The 17,336-nt window shown below is 37.2% G+C and overlaps 1 protein-coding gene across 1 annotated transcript in view; it reads right to left on the minus strand.

The window, feature by feature from the left end:
• The window catches only part of AGBL4 (AGBL carboxypeptidase 4), a 585,664-nt gene that overhangs the window by 205,661 nt on the left and 362,667 nt on the right, over nucleotides 1–17,336 (minus strand). The window contains 3 exon segments of the mRNA XM_042030660.1: nucleotides 3,871–3,886; nucleotides 14,968–14,983; nucleotides 16,745–16,779. Of these exon segments, the coding sequence (XP_041886594.1) occupies nucleotides 3,871–3,886; nucleotides 14,968–14,983; nucleotides 16,745–16,779 (67 nt within the window).

Consider the following 17,336-nt stretch of genomic DNA (forward strand, 5'->3'; position numbering starts at 1 on the left):
AAGCCAGGAGGAATTGGCCTCCCAAACATTGCAAAGGCAAGGGAGTAAACAGAAGTTCTTCCAAACCCAGGTAAGAAACTGAGGTTACAGCAGACTCGGGTGATCCCTGCTCCACCTGCCTGTGGGGACTTCTCCAGGTTCTAAGCAGGGAAGGAATTGTTCATTCCCATGTTTTTGGTTGCGTACATACAAATATGTATGACCATAAAATACACCATCTTCAAAGAGTTCCTTGATAAATTACCAACATTTCAACAAAACAGTTGTAGAAAAAGAATGAAAGTATTCCAAAGTCTATAAAGATGGGTTTAGCTAATAAACAAAACTTATTCTCATGTTTATGCATCATTTTTTATTTCTCTCATGTTCATTTAATCTCAGTGCTGAGAAGTTATACTTTTTATTGAATTACAATGACTCCCAGGCTTAGCAACAATGGTGAATACTAGAAAATGGAAGATGCAAGAACTGTCCTTTTTAGACAAAAAAATATCAGTGATTTAAGTGATAAGCAAGAAAGCTGTGGCAAATACAGAGGTCAAAAGGCATTTACTTATATTATAGTCATATAATGCCAGAGGAGATATTTCGTCTTTGTCATCTCCTTTCTTCCTTACAGCAGACAGAAACACAGAGGTATATAATTTTTATTAGTAAAATGTTTGAAAGTTACTCCCAGAGTCACATTAAAAAAGCCCAAAACAAAACAAAACAACAACAACAACAAAAAAAAGGGCACCAAAAAAATCCCCCCAAACAACGAAACAAAACCAAAACAAAAGAAAACCCGAGACAAATCCTAAACATATGGTGGTAGAATTCAAATACTTCTTTTCTCTTTATTCACAGTAAACTACTTATATTGACATACAAGCTACAAATGTCAGTGTCTAACGTATCAAATATGCAATAAATAGTGTTATACTGTAATAGCTAAAAGTTTCATCTTCTTCATGTAAAGATGAATGTACTCTTTAAGTGGAAGAGGCAATCATAAGGAATGCATCGCTAGGGCTATTTACTATTTGTTATTGGCAGTCCAACATTTCCAAGTGTGTTTGGAAGGAATATTTGGACAGTGTAATCAGCAATTTTAAAGATTGTCCTGGTATTGTTTACAGACTCCAAGCAGAAGTGTTATTTCTAATAATTTAGGGCACCGTTCTCAAAATTCTCCTATCTAACAGTTGTGCCTCATGTCTCTCTCACAATTCACACATGTACCCCATTTTACAACCTCTCTTAAACCTGGTCATTCCAATCCTTATCCCACCACCCACCCCACTTTTACTAGTCTCAAAAGTGCCTCTGCAAACCAAATGCCAACAGCACCACTCTGCTATTCACCCCTCCTCCTCGTCTGTCCATTGCCTACAGGTAAATATCACATTACTCACTGTCATGCAAAGAGTACATGCAGAAGTAGCTTCTTAGAGGCCAGACTACATGGTGTTCTTACACAAATATCAAATGGGCCTTCAGGATTTTGCAAATGAAGGAACTACATTTGTGGCAAAAAAATAACCCAATCCCCAGTCTTCTCCCATATGAAAAGAAGCCACAGTTTATCTTGAGACTGGCACAATTTTCTTAAATCTCTGCACCTTCAGACTAGCAGTCATCCTCAGGAAGGTCAACTCATCCAAACCACCCCTGCCTTTTTCATGTGATAAGCTCAAACCAACACATCAAACCCAAAATACAATGTAAATATTCTATCATTTAACTGCCAGTCGAAATAATTTCTACAATATTATAGAAATCTTTTGATTAATATCAAAACATTTACAGATATTTACTTTCTTCAAAACTTAAGCTCATCCCCTCCCATTCCAGTCTTTCCATCCTACAGCCATGATTGAATGGAAGCAAAGTATCACTCATATCTCTGTGTAAGGGGTGCACCAGGAAAGAAACAATTCCTGTTCATTCAGCTGGGACTTCTCTCCTTTGAAGCAACTTACACAGAAGAAGTTCTTCCACACAAATGGCAGGCTCAGTTTAAGATGATGAGCACTGAAAATTGCACTGTTTTGGTCAACATTAAGACAAATTATATTTCACCCTTCCCAGCCTTTTCCTCTCTCACGTTCCCACACATGCATCCTTGGAAAGGAGAAAAACCTTCTGTGTATTTTTATTGGCCTGTCAATCTGGTAACATTTTTTTCTTCCATAACTGGAATGTCATGTAGCATGTCAGTCTTCCTGCTTTCCCTTTCACCAGAATTAAGCATCCTGCATGACTGCAGAGAAAGCTACTGGGGGAAAAGAAAAGGTAATTTCTCTTCAACATTTAGATTTGATACAAGAGGTGCCATACATTGTGTATCCAGGAAAAGAGACATCACAATCAAATCCAACAAAGTTTAAACCTAACATATCCTATCTCCTGTCCTCTATTAAAATACATATTGAGAAAAAGACATAGATTTTATCTGGTGGACTAAAAACAAGCAGAATTCTTATCACCCTAGGAATCAAACCTAAAGCATCCATGAACAGGCTTAAAAATGAATCTTTGAAGTCTCACTTTAAAACTGAGCCCTGAGGTTTTGGTGACCACCAAAATGTTGCAGCATGAAATTTAGGAGACAAGGTTTGTCAGTACTTCTTTAAAGAAATCAGCAGGTGATGCTTGCAGTGATGTTGGCACAAGGGTGCTCACTAACCATTCCAAATTTTCCTCTTCCATCCTGATTTTCCATCCACCCGTCCCTTCCCTCCTCTGTCTGCACCCCACCAAAAATATAACACTTAAAATGGATGAAAAAATACAGTAACTAAAAAAGTTCCTGTAATAAGCTGGGAACTGGCATGACTATCTGTCTTTAAGTGTGAGCATTCATAGCTCTGTTTCAAAACCTATTCAAACCTGGATAGCCTTTTTTGGGGACAAATGGGGTTGCTGCCAGTTTTTACCAAGTTATAAAATTTTCAGCGTCACAATAAATTGTGAGACAAGGAGAAGAGAATTCAATTTAACAAGGAACTCGTAACTTTTCATTGAAGGAGTGCTCAATTGTGGGACAAGGAAGAAAGAGTGAGAGGTACAGTGCACATCAATATCTTATCCCTTTCTTTCTGGGTTGTCCTTGGAGGCTTGTCCATAATTTACTTTCCCAGGGGAAATTTAACACAAGTGTAGCAATTTTTCCTTTCATCCTGCTGATGGACTAAGCCAGCCTCAGAAAAAAAAGGGGAGGTAAAAAAGAAGGAGAAAGGGAAGATCCACAGATATTGTTTACCCTGCAGATTATGTATTATTTTTACCTTCAGATGTACATATTTTGATAGCAGTGCTAACTGTGCACACACAGACGCATACACCGGGGCAGCGTGATCAATGGTAAGGGTCAATAATCCCATTTCAGAAGCAGTTCTGCTGCAGACTGAAATGAAACAGAGCAAAGTCTAAAGTAATGAAATGTGACAGAGCCACATCCACTGCCATCCTCCAAATACAGGGAAAAATACACTTCTACGTGAGGAAATCCAAACTGCCAAATTAGCCCTACTCATATAATAAACAAGGCTACACATGGTATCATCCTTAGAATTTGCCTTCTTCAATTAACTATAATATGATCTCACAAAGTCTGTTTTTTGTTGGAGTATGAACGCCTAACCTTCAGGTTTCCTTGTGAGCAAATAGCCTATCTCATTAATTCTCAACATTAATCAAATCTTTTATTCCCTCTATATTTGTTGTATCACAGTGATATTATAGCTTCTTCAATTGGTTAAATCCAAAAATGATCTATAAACAATCACAGCGCATTTAGTATCATAATTGTCAATGCATCTCATTACATTGGGCAGGGCTGGTGACAGCTGGCAAATCTGGTTTTGATCTATGAGCAATCCGAGCCCTGGGTGAAGCTGCCCTTCAGTCAATATAAACGTCAGAAGCAATAGCACTGCATTATAAAGTATGATCACCGAAACAATGGAGCCTCCTTCCAAAGCACTGAGCAGATCCAAGGGTAGGAACAAGCTTAGGGGGTTTCCTGTGGCAAACTGTGAGTATAAGTGCAACAATATTAATTTGGTGGGACTTGGCACGCCTGTATCAGAGCGGCTTAGATGAATAGGAAAACCAGCAGAGCAGACATCAAGGAATTTTACTGCTGGAAGGAAGCTGCATAGAGATGCATCTTTTCTTGTGCTGTCTTTGGGTTTCCCCATGTCACAAATAAAGTTCTGTAATCTGTTATGGATAACATATATTTATATATATTATCCATAAATCCATAAATATATCCATAAATATATCTATTTGTGTAGACCTATATTAGCCATTTACACATCCTAATCCACCCTTTCCATCCTACCTTTCCTTTTCCCAACTTCTTCTTCTGCAAAGGTGACTTCTATTTCTATAAAATTAAAAATCTCAATACAGACAAGAAATGTAACTGATTTCTGCAGCAATAATTTCAAGAAGCTTTCTGACTTACTTCTAATTATCACAAGGATTTAAAAATTGATAATTCCATGAATTCAGTAAAGCATATGTTCAGTGCATGAAGTGCTAATTAAAGAAAATTCCCTAGAAGTTGTAATTAAAGAATTAACATGCAATGCAGATGTTTTTGATGGAAATCCCAAAAAATAGGTATTAACTAAGACTGTCCAGTCTTTGAATTGAGGATCTAGAAGCAAAGGTGGATGTACTACAGCTGTCATCTGTGGCCAGCAGACAGCTGGAGAGTTGATGGATGATGAGGGGCACGTTAATCATAGAAAACTGGTCACTGTATTATTTGAACCACTTCAGACTCTGTGGTCTAGATGCAAGGAGACATGAAAGCATCCATTTATGAATAAAAATACCTACAGAACAAGGACTGGTATAGCAATGGAAAGGAACAATCCATCTGGTAGGGATAAAAGTAAAACATCCAAATAAGTGTGTAGATGAGACACAAACATGTAGAGACATCAAAGGTAACAAAAACCACGTTACAGATAATCCAGTAAGAGGAAAAGGCTACTCTACTCCTTAAGGAAGAAGAGAAACATGATGGATGATGCCAAAAGACTACTGAATTTCTCTTTTTTTCACCTCAGTCTTTATTATAAGGTCAATTGCAATCATGTATCTATCACAATTAATATCACTGACAAAGGGCCAGATTTGAGCCTCAAACAGGAAAGGTACAATAATCAGAGTACTTAGGTAAGGTGGATGTTTTTAAACAGGCTGAGTCTAATGAACTTCATCCACCAGTATTTATAGAGCTAAATGGGAATCTCAAAGTAATCAGGACTAATCTCTGAGAACTTAAAAAGGACAACGGATAAACTGAAAGTCCTAAAAAAAGGCCGGTGTAACGTCTACCTTTAAAAAGTATTTTAAAGAAAAAGGCAACCCTGACAACTGTAAGCCAATCAGCTTACCTTCAATTCATGGAAAAATACTGAAACAAATAACCAAACTCTTTGTAAGTGCCTGGAAGGTAATGAGAACATGTATAACATCCAACATGGAATTGTCAAGAACAATAATGTCAGAGCAATCTAATTTTCTTCCCTGATAGGGTAACAGGCCTTGTGGACAGAGGAAAAGCATCAGATGTCATTTGTACTTTAGACTCTTTTTGATCCTCTTCCACTTACCAATCTTCTAAGCAAACCATGGAAGCATGATTCAGATGAAAATAGTACAAAGTGGGTGCAACACTGATTCAGAAAATCATACTCAGGGTGTGATTAGCAATGCTCCCATCGACTCAAAAAGTCACCTCAAGTGGCAATCTGCATGAGGCCCTCCTAGGGCTGGTAGCATTTAGGATTTTGACTAATGACAAAGAAAATAGCATCACAAAAATACTTGCTGTGACAATATCCTTCTCAGAGGCATTATAAATACACTGGATTGATAACAACCAGAGAAATTCAGAGAAACCTTGATGATTTTAAAGATCTGATTTGGAAGCCACGGTGCTTATTCAGTAGGGATAAAGGCAAAGTACTTCATTGATCCAAGAAAAATTAACTGCTTGGGATGGAGAATCACTAACACTGGCAGCCATTCTGTAGAAAATTAAAAGTTACTGTGGATCACAAGCTGGATAATTCATCAACAATATCATGCTGCTCCAGTAAAGATGAATGTCATACTGCAATGGATAAATTAGTTCTACTTTGCTTGACACAGAAGAATCTTTCTACTCAGCACCAGGAAAGCTGCAGCTGCATTGTTTGATCCAGGCTGAAGAACTGCACCTCCAAAAAGTGAGGACCAACTTGTGATAAGCCAGAAGAAATTCATGATTTAGAAAATACAAGTAAGAACTGAGGTTGTTAAAAAAAGAAAAACAAAAACAGGTATAAGCAAAATGTTGGTAAAAATTTAAAAAATAAAAACAAACAAAACAAACAAAAAACCAAAACCACAAAAAAAGTAGAGAAAAAAAAAGAAAAAAAGAAAGCAAAAAGCCCCAAACCACAAAACTGGTAAACTGCTCTTTGTGCTGATGTTAGATAGGGCAAGACATAAATGACTTAAAGAGCAGCCAGGGAGACTGAGGCTAGATTTTAGGAAAAAAACTGTCAAACAGTAAGAAGCAATAAACAGTAGAGAAGACAGATCGCCTGTGGAAGTTCTGGAATACTCCTGGAAAAAGCTGTCAGAAATAACACAGAAATCTTTCCAAAATAAATGTGGATCTTGCCACACTAAAAGGGTGATCCAGATTACCCAAAGGTCCTTCCCACTCGTGTGATTCCATGAGCCCCACTGAAACGTCCCAGAAATGAAATCCTTGCATGTGATGTTTGAGAGCAGTGAGCAGAATTAAATACCTATCTTTTTCCAAATAACGTATTTTATAAAGCTGAACAAAATGATGGGAATTTAGAACCTATATTTTAAAAGAGATGTTGAGAAACTGAAACAGACACAGCAAGAAGCCACAGATAATACTTGAGGGCTGAATATAATATCTTGAAATAAGACTCAAATACTACCACGTGTTGCATTACCATTACCTTCCCATCTCTGTCCCTCCATCGAAGCAAATGATTTCTTAATCTTCAGTAAAAAATTAGCAACTAGACAAAAAAAATTATATAATCCAAGATAAATTTGACTAAAAATTAGATTTATGTTTTTAACAGTGAGAGTAATCAGACACTGGAACAAATTACCAAAGAAAGCAGTAGATACTCTGCTTCCTGATGCCTTGAAATCAAGACTGGATGCTGTCCCAAAAGACAGACTTCAGCCATACTTAGGTTAAAAGTTCAACCCAAGGCAACACAGGTTTAATTTAACAGTCTGTGATGTCCTAGAGGGATCCCACAGTTGTTCAAAGTCCAGGAATTAATTTAAAGTGAGCCTGAACTTCTTTTCATCTGAACAGGAGGGTCTCTACACCCATAGACTGATATTGCAACCTGAAAGTACTGGCATTGCCTCCACTGCAATATGGTATTTTCATACACTGGGGTTCCTTTCCACAGCTCTATGGACTCAAAAATATCCTTTCCCAACACACAGTTGGGAAATGAAAAAAAAATATTTAAAAAACACATCCCCCCAAAAACCCTCAAAACTTTTTTTGCTCAAAAAACAGAAAATGGAAAGTTCTAGAAATCTAAATGGGTAATTTAAAGGTATGTTTCTCCTTTTCAGAACTTTAAGAGTGTACTATTTAATGCCTTATTTAGTCTGTAAAAGTTCTGCCTGCTTTAAGAGCAAAAGGATTAATGGTTTCAAATTCCAGTGTGTTGACCTTTATTCAACATTAAAATGCTTATTTGAGCATTCTGCCATGGTACCAGTAAGCCTTTGTCTAATGAAAATTGTAAGGGAAAGAAAGTTTAACTCCCATATGCCCACAAATAGAATTATTTTGCATTAGGAGGTTTAGTGGATCTTTTCTGTGCACACACTCAGATAACATTGATGCAAAGAGCACTAAAACCACAGAGTATACAGGTTGAATGTTAGAGCAATATTAATGATGATGAAGAACAAAAATGGTTAAGAGTTCCTGCTCCCAAGTAATTGCCCTGAATTGTTTGTGACATTCAATAATTTTAAGCAAAGTCAAACAAACGCAAATCATACTAGTTACCTCTGAAATAAATTACAGAATTTTGCTTCCAAATACCAAAAGCCTGATGAAAACTAAAGAAGCAATTTACATACCAGGGTACATGGTGTGCTAAGACAGCAAATCAAAGTGGTGAAGAGGAGGCCAAGATTGATTTTGGGTGATGTTGAATAGCAGAGAGGGTAAGTTGTAAATGCTTTGGCTGACACAGCAGGAAGAGCTGGGGGAGAAGGTAAAGGCATTAGAGACCCAGTGCTGCTGCAGACCTTCAGGGCACCTACTGAACTTAAGACAAGTAATTGTCTTTAGAGGCTGATGCAAAGAGAGAAAGCCTTAATGGCGCTGAATCTTTACTACTCTGATATTGATTAAAATAACTACTATGCAAAAAGCGAGGCAGGGCAACATTTCTCTCCAGGCAGGTTCCCATTCTCCCCTCGTCAGCTGAGCAGGAAACAGGATCAGATGCAATCCAGAGCATCAGCCACACAGAGATGGCACATGCAAGAAATTAAGCCTGAAGCTAATTGCCAGCTAAGGTTTTGTGGTAACAGCCTTACCATATTTCAGTAAATCTTTTTCCTGCATAAAAGATTACAGGTCAGTCTTTTAAGTACTGAAAGGTTTCTTGGGCAAAAACAGTTATTACAACAGTTTGTTGAATAAAAAATAAATTTCTCAGAACCTAAAGAGCTAAAATAACTTCCCAAGGATTAAAAGTAATCAATAGCTTATCTAAAGAAGGAGCATTAAGCAAGCACATTTTAAAATGTTACAATAAGTTTGTAAGAATTACAAAATGTGTCATAACTAAAGTTAGTCGTGACTAAGAAATTATGCATAGGACAAGTAAGGAATAGCAGAATCAACACTGCAGGAATGTGCAGGTTTAAGGAGATGAGAATAGTAGACAGGAAAATCAATTTATTGCATGATAAATGTTCATATGCAAAATAGCATGAGCAAAAAAACCCAGCTGTGAAGAATGTGGCAGTGAAGGGGATCAAATCATTATGCATCAGAGTGAATATTTCATCATTCTAATTCAAACTTCCTGTGCAAATATTAACAGAACCACAGGAAAAGAAAAATCCTACAAAGCATGCCAGCATTTTGCTAAAAATACACACAACCACTCCAGAACTGCAAATATAATTCAAAATTCCCAACTCTCTTAGAAGTCTGACTTCACTGAACATAGAATAAATTCAGGCACAGAGGAAACCAGAATGGAGAAGGTAGAGATGGATTTGTTTCTTCCTCTTAAATAACTTTAAATAAACTTAAGGCAAGGCAAGACATGCTCACAGTGAATAAAAGGAATAAACTTGGAGGGGGGGGGACAGAAAAAAAGTGTTCTGTAAAGATTTTTTTTTTAAATTATGTTCTTTTATTACATACTGAAATTTAAAGTAATTGTTTTAATATTTTTTAGCCTAATACTAAAAGGAACACAAAATCTTTATTTAAAAAATCCAATCAGTGAGTGACTGCAAAAATAATGGTGTCTGCCAAGAGCACTGACGCCTCTAAAGAAATATATATTTAGTTTAGCTTACTCAGCAGTGCTCCAAAAAACTCTAGGAATCATTCCGGGTGGAATATGCATTTTTAATAAATACCAACAAAAAGGAAAAGAAAATCAATTCAACACAGAAAAAAACACCATAAACTTTTTTCCAGCTCTAAAATGCAAGCATTGTCTCAGCCCAGCTCCTTTTTCAGTCATATATAGGCAGTACAACAATGAAACACCGCGAGCTTTAACTGAGCTCTCTGAATTTCTATAGGTAAAAATGATGACACCATATACAACATTCCTATTGCAAGGAAGTGGCTTCCAGGACAAGGACAGGGGGATACTTCCAGTGTCCCATCCTACACCACAAGGGACACAGGGTTTGCTGCCAATCTATACAGAAATCTATCCTTACTTCTGCCACAAATCTCAAATCTCAAATACAAACACTGTTGTACAGTGAATCAAAATATCATTTGCCAGAGTTCATTGTTCATCTCATTCCAAATTTAATGCCATGCAATTAACAAAACTACTCTAAATTTATCTCCAGAGCTTATGTGCAGCATGTTGGACTTGTGAAATGAAACAGGCATGTGGTAAAACATGTTCCTGTTTTTGCTGATTCTCAGCATAAATATTTCCTCCTCTCTTATCAGTTGCCTGAACACCAGCATGCTACAATCAACTTCCTGCTAGTTAGTTAAGATTCTTGCTTGCTTGCCTTTCTTCTCTAAATACAGCTCTCTCGTGCTGCTATTGATCAGTGACTGAAGAAAAAAAGCCCGGACGAAACCCTTTTTTCTTTCCTTTCTTTTTTGTTATTGATATTTTTCTAAAAGGTCCTTTCATCTCCTCCTCTACCAGGGAAGCATAACTTGATGGAAATACAAGAATAATGAATCTGAAGCTGTTCAACAAACTACCTAGAAATGGAGAAGATCCCCCTAGAATTGAGCCTCCTGGATTTCAGTGAAGCAGCACACACACACTCCAATTACTTTCTCAGTTACAACATCAGTAACTCAAGGAAATTCTGTTCCAGTCAATAGTGCTTTCACAGATTATATGCAATGGGGAATAAGGGCAGAATTTTACCCACTTCTTTTTAGTCATTAAAAAAAACCCCAAAACTCAAGGATGATAAGTAGCACATCAAAATATTTACTATATTTTTATAGTCCAAGATTTATAGCCTCACACTGCTCCTGAAGTCTCTACTTCCAAGCAGTTTACGCTATTAGCAGGAGGGGTTAATTCCAGCAGAACTTTTGAAAGCCGCTTCCCACTTTCCTGGTCATCCCCTGAACATGGGAGTACCAGAGGTAGCTGAAAACAGCAATGTATATTTAGCCTGCAGTGTTATATAACCTGTCTGTTAACAAATGCAAGACACAAAGTAAAGTCATGTAACCCAATTGAAACAGTTCGTACTGGAGGTTGATTTCCCTTGGGAAACTGAAACATCAAGTAAGAAACTGAACCAGTTAAATATAACCTTTTTAAAGGGCAAAAGAATTCAAAGGTAATCAAGGATTTTTTTTCCTCAGAAGGGCATTTATAATTATATTCCACTCTTATTTATAACAACCCTTTTAATGTTGGTACTACAAAGAACTCCACAGAAAGCCAGCTTTGCTTTATATAACAGGATTCAATCTCCACGTGGTTTTTATATGCAAAACATCTTCTACACAAGGTATACACTGACAAAGGCGCATTTCCCTGAAGAAACAAGGAATGTGTTTTCAAAGTGGTTCATGGGGGTTCAGCCATGTGCCTTTTGCTAATATTGTGGGAGACTCGAGAAGAAATCCTTAACTCTTGTTTTGAGAAAATATTGGCAAATGACTCCATGTGCACATACAGTGAACTCAAAACCTAGTGTTTAATTTCCTTTATTATCCTGGAATACACTTAACAGTTTGCTTTAATCTACTGATTACTGAGGAGAAGGCAACAGAACAATTACCAAACTGATTGTTTCAGTTTCTTTCCACTGGTTAAACACATGTAAGTTAGGAAGTAGAAATGATGGGCACAAGCTAAAACCTCATGAACTAGAAGCACATTTCAAAATTCAGCACCAGAGTGACCAGGTGGTCTGTGATTAATGATTTAAGATCCCAAGTTTTGTGTTCATATTGTGTTAGGACACAACATCTCGTGTTACGGAAAAACAACAATGGGAATTTCAGAGTGGGACCTGGAGGTGCACAAAGCCAATGAGAAGGAAATCTACAACAAAGGGTAAGCATAGATTTGGGTGGGACAAGCTCTTGCACAGAAGGTCTGCTGGATGCAGTAGAAATGAATTATATAGAAACCTGCCTCTGTGTATGCTTCCATCTTCTACACATCCAGCAGATACTCACACAGGCTCACACTGCAGTCTGTTACCCTTGAACAATAAAAACAGTGTAAAGGGCAGAGCCTTGACACAGCCAGAGATGCTCTCAAATTCTGCTGCACAGATTAAAAACGTGCAGGAGTTTCCCAGGATGATATAAATTATTGATCTATCCCATTTCTCATGTTGCCCAAATGCTTGTAAATGTTACGATACTAAAACATCTGTACAAAACTACCCTAATAAATTTATTCCACCACCAAAAAAAAAAAAATTAATTTAATCTCAGAATTACACGAGAGTCATTCTGTTTGAGTAGCAGCAAGCATGCAGAATCCCAGTGTGGATTCCATTGTACATACCTGCTCAAACTCTCAGCAGACACACTGAACACCTGCAAGTGCCTGTCAGAGGCAATTGGGCCGGTGATTTCTTACCCACAACAGGCAATCTGTTGATACACTATGAAACCAGTATTAGGAGATGCTTTAGTCAAAATGCTGGAGGTTATTAATCACAGCTTTGGGGTTTCTGACAGGATGTTTTGATAAAATAAATCTATTTTAAGTGACTGTAATGAAATACTAACCAGTTTTTGAAGGACTTTTAAGATGTTTTTAAGAAGTTTCAGATCAAAGACTCAGGTAATGTAGCCTCCATGCATTAAATATTTAGTACTTATTCAGTCACTTGAGCACTCAGGCATCTTGACATTGTAAAAGGAGGAGAGGGAAATTGAGTTTAAGTCAGTTTTACACAGTGGGATTTTTCAGTTTTTATGTTAAAATCCCAGGCATGTAATTTTAATACAAAGAGGTCTATTCTTCTACAACAGTATATGCACCACCCATTAAAAGAATTCTTTATTCACCTGCATAGATGGGAGAATAAATCCTCTATAGAGTCACTTCAGTAGAAACTGTTGTGCTGGGATTAACATCATGATTGAACATTATTCTGTCTCTGAGCTCTCTGATGGACAAAACCAAATGCACACACTTCTCTTTCCAGAACAAGTAGGCACTTACAAGGAACACATAATTTTAACAATGGCAGATAGATTTAAGTAAGTCCTTTTTAGATATTTGGATTATGTGACTATAAGATATACCCCCTTTCTAGCATCCCTGAATTCCAACAGCTGCTCTTCACCATCTCATTTCTTCCAATAAATGCTCAGAGGTCTCCAAAACAGATGAGGGAAATGATCCTATTCGGGGACTTATTAAAATAGATGTCTTAAATTAATAAACTGCAGATTATTAGGGGCTGGATATCCAGTCTGAAAATGCAACACTATATATAAATTTTACAATTTCTCAAGCACCACCTTTCTTGTGAAAGCTCACTGAGTGTAGTAGGAACTTGAGGACGACTTCAAGCAGAATGAAGACACTCCTGAGTGCATTTCTTGGCTCACTTGCAGAGGATTATAGACACTAAAATATTAAAAATTGCCTTTGAAACTATTGCCATGACCCACATTAGTATCTATTCTCAGTATCAAGGAAAGGATTGTGCATTTCTATCCTGTTTAACACAAACATGGACACATCCAATTTCTTTGATTTGCACAGTTGCTCTAAGGCTCTTGTATTTCACATTGATTTGTAATACATAAAGAAAAGAAACAACCTTAGCTCAAACTCTACCAATATATGAGAAAAAGAAACAGCAAAGGGTTCTGCATATTTTTCACAGACATTTCCCAAATTTCATCGCAAACATTTTCCCAAAATTTACAGTGGGATTGAAGATGACTGCACCCTAATTTAAAAAAAGCAAAAACTGACCTCTGAAGTAATGGCAGCAATACATATTCCCAAATCTGGTAAGGCACCACCATTGCATGACCCTATTTGTCATAAGTGTCTTCTGAATGTGAAGCAAGCACAAAGGCTGTGTGTCACCGTGGGCTCCGCCAGGACACCGAAAGACAAACAGCCACTGAAAACATCTACGTGGATCTCCTGGTAACCGCATGATCTCATCTGTTTTTCTCAAAGACTTGTCTCGTTTTTCCCTGCTTTCACTGCTGGCCATGGCTCTGGAGCTCCTGTCTTCTCTGGCATCTTAATTATATAAGCACAAGGTGCAAGAAGGTGCAAGATGATTTTACAGGAAAAAGACGTTTGTTTGTGCAAAACATTAATATTTCTTATGAACGGTTACCTCTGTGCACACCACTGTGAGAAACTCCCAAACAGTAAATTAAGCAAATTAATCCTTGCTCTGCTGAAGAAGAAACTGTGTCAGAACTATGCAAAGAAATCCAAACCACAAGACAATCCTCACCACATAAAGGATACTAAATAGTCCAATAGGCCCCTCACTGATTTACCCAACAGAGTCACAATGTATCTACAAGGAACTACTGAATACCTTCATGTCTGCATTTCTTTTGTGGCTTCTTTGATTTTGTTGAGAGTGGAGACCTGTGTTAAAACCATCTAAACAGCCAATAAATCAAGATGATTCCTGAAGAATTTAGCTGTGTGAAAGTAGATCTCTAAAGATTTCCTGCAATCTTATAAATTATATCCTCAAAACTAGCAGGAAGCTTAGGAAAAGACAGAGATAATAATTTTGTTAATTCTGAAACAAACTAACCATCTAGATGTAATCTAGGAGAACCTTTGCTGTAATGAGGCACAGCACAGGATAACTCAGGGATCAGATCTTGTCCTGCTGCCTCTGTCACTGCCATGGTACACCAAAGGAAGGCAACTTGGACAGGGATAATAGTGAAAAAAAGGACTTTAACCAAAGCTACAGAAACTGAATCCAGCATTATGAAATACTTAGCTTGACTGTGGCACTTTCAGATGCTCTGTCGATTAAAAATGAAAAAGGAAGAAAAAAGAAAAAAAAATGGAAAGGAAAGGTTTCCCAAAATTAACAACATTAAAAAATTAAATATTCAAATGGTATTGGCTAGAAGACAGGAAAGGGAAAATCATCACATATTTTTCCTTATAGAAATTAATGCCATTCAAATAGATTCCAGTTTATTGTTAGTTATGATATTTTGACTTGTAATGAATATGACCTTTTGAACTCAGGATATATCCACATGTAATGCTTTGAGATGCAATGAACTTCTGAAAAGAAGCAATCTTGGCTAAATGCTTGCTATTAACAGGAGAGTTTTTCCAGGCTTTTAGAATTTGGGATCATTTGAGTAAACAACATACAGTCAGTTTACACAACTCTGACAGGGTGAAGGTGTCTCCCAGAGATATTAAACTTGGAGTGTCCCTGGAACAAAACCTAAAATTTTGTGCTTGCATTGGCTGCAAACAGGGGTGCAGATGGGTATTCCCAGCACACGTGATGTGGTATGAAGCTGCTGTAAGGAATTCTATCCACGATCATTGCTGAAATACATCTGCCACCTGTGCTAAGTGCAGCCCAGGAGATCTGATGATGTGTGATCAGCTCCAGAGGTTTACTGTCACGACACATTATTGCTATGCAGTCGGCTGTGATCCTTGCCTTATCATCATTATGGGGTATTTTTGAATCAAAGAGAGAATACGTTCAAACACCTTTGTGATTTCCAGTAAATTTCTGTGCAATACAATTCCCAGAAAAGCCCAATGTTCCGAACTGCCTGTGCACACGGGCTCCCTGTTGTGTTAAAGACACATCTCCTGTTGATGTTTTCCAATAAATTATATAGTGTGTGCTGCTGCCAGAGTACAGGCTATTCTACTTTCTAGCACATGGAGCAACTTCTGAAGCTAATCAAAGAAGGTTTCTTTTGTGAATTCATATTTTAGGGATGTTAATCGTCATCAGTCCAAGGTCTTTCTAAACCTCTTGTTGGAGTCAGCATTATTTCATGTAAAGTTAATATTTGTGACTGTATGAAAGAAAAGAGAGCTCATCTGCATTTCAAAAATTACATAGACATAAAAAAGGGTCACTACCCTAAGTTATTTTAAAAAAGGAATTTGGGAGCAATTACTCCGTGGTCACCAGTTGCAGGAGAGAATTTTTGAGCAAGTTTTCAGATTGAACATGTCAGGAAATTTGTGCCATTAAATGTAAATACATGAAACTGGGATGGAAATAATTTCTAGAATCCAATTTGGTAAAAAAATGAACACAGGTGCAGCTCTTATCAGATAAGGAAAGACAGATGACAACAGGAAAGGTTTTGACATGCAGTTCTCATTCACTTCTACCAAAAGTTTGCTTGGTTGGTACAGGAGATTCTGGAGATGGCTGCTACAGGAACCATCAGTTTACTTCTCTTGGTACTACCTGATGGTTCATACTGACTTTGTATGTATCTAGAAGGGGAAGTGGTTGCTGTCCAGGAGTTTTGCAATACATTGATTTTCCCTTTTTTTTCTGATTTACCTTTCTAATAAGCAGAGAGAGAGCGGCATACATAAATTCATTGTATTTTAACATACATAAATTCATTGTAGTTCTAAAGGAAGTCCAGATTTCTAAAAGAAGAGTTTGTATTTGTCTGTATTTCTCTGGGAAGATGAAAAATCTGAGATTTCAGAGACCACAGACATTCTGCTTCATTATTGTCATAGCAACAAATGATCTTGAAGCACTGTATGCAACATCTATAGCCATTTGCAGTATAGCTCTAGCTACTAACTTGTTTCTGTTAATGGCTGGCATGAACCAGTCTCCGTAATCTCTGCAATTTAATTGATGAACCGCAAAACAAATGGTCATAGTTAATAAAATTATATTTTGCCATCTGTGTCCAGTAATGAGAAAATCTGAATTATAGGAATGAAAAAGAATGAAGTTTTCTTCCAAACAGATCAATGCATCCCACCTCTTTGTCAGCATTAAATTAAATGTTATCTGGTGCTGTGTATTTCCCTCCTTGGTTGCCATGGCTAATGGCAGTTTCAGCCAAGATGGACAAGAATTCTGTTTGACCATGGGGAATACAATACCTTTTCCTCTGTTTTCCTAAGAGTCTGTGTAGTATGAGTCTACAATCTTATTTGGTCTGAGTACATCCAAGTCTCACTTAGAGGAGGACAATTTTGTTCAGCTCTGCAGTGTTATTTGCTGTTACAAAACCATATCTATTTCTATAAAAGAAATCTAGAGGATATGTGCAGTTTTATTCCTAAAGCTTTGAAGGATTTCAAAATCAGCTGGAGCTGAAGGCAAATTTGGTGCTGCCACAGTATCTTGTAAGGATGATTACAACAGCAGAAAAGTACACCTTTGGAACACATATTCTGTTTTCCTGAGTTCACATTCTGAGCAGTTTGTTCTCTTGAGAGCGAGGATATAAATTGGACTCTCCATAAAGAGGCCACTACAATTTAAAGGTAAAAGCAAAAAAGGAAAAAAAAAAACACCCCAAAACCTTTTATAAGCTCTCTAGGAACCTCTATATCATTAATTCCCAT

Source organism: Corvus kubaryi, unplaced genomic scaffold (assembly GCF_017639235.1).
Source record: "Corvus kubaryi isolate FWS band 111438036 unplaced genomic scaffold, C.kubaryi_AGA036_p1.0 37334, whole genome shotgun sequence".
Taxonomy (NCBI): Eukaryota; Metazoa; Chordata; class Aves; order Passeriformes; family Corvidae; genus Corvus; species Corvus kubaryi.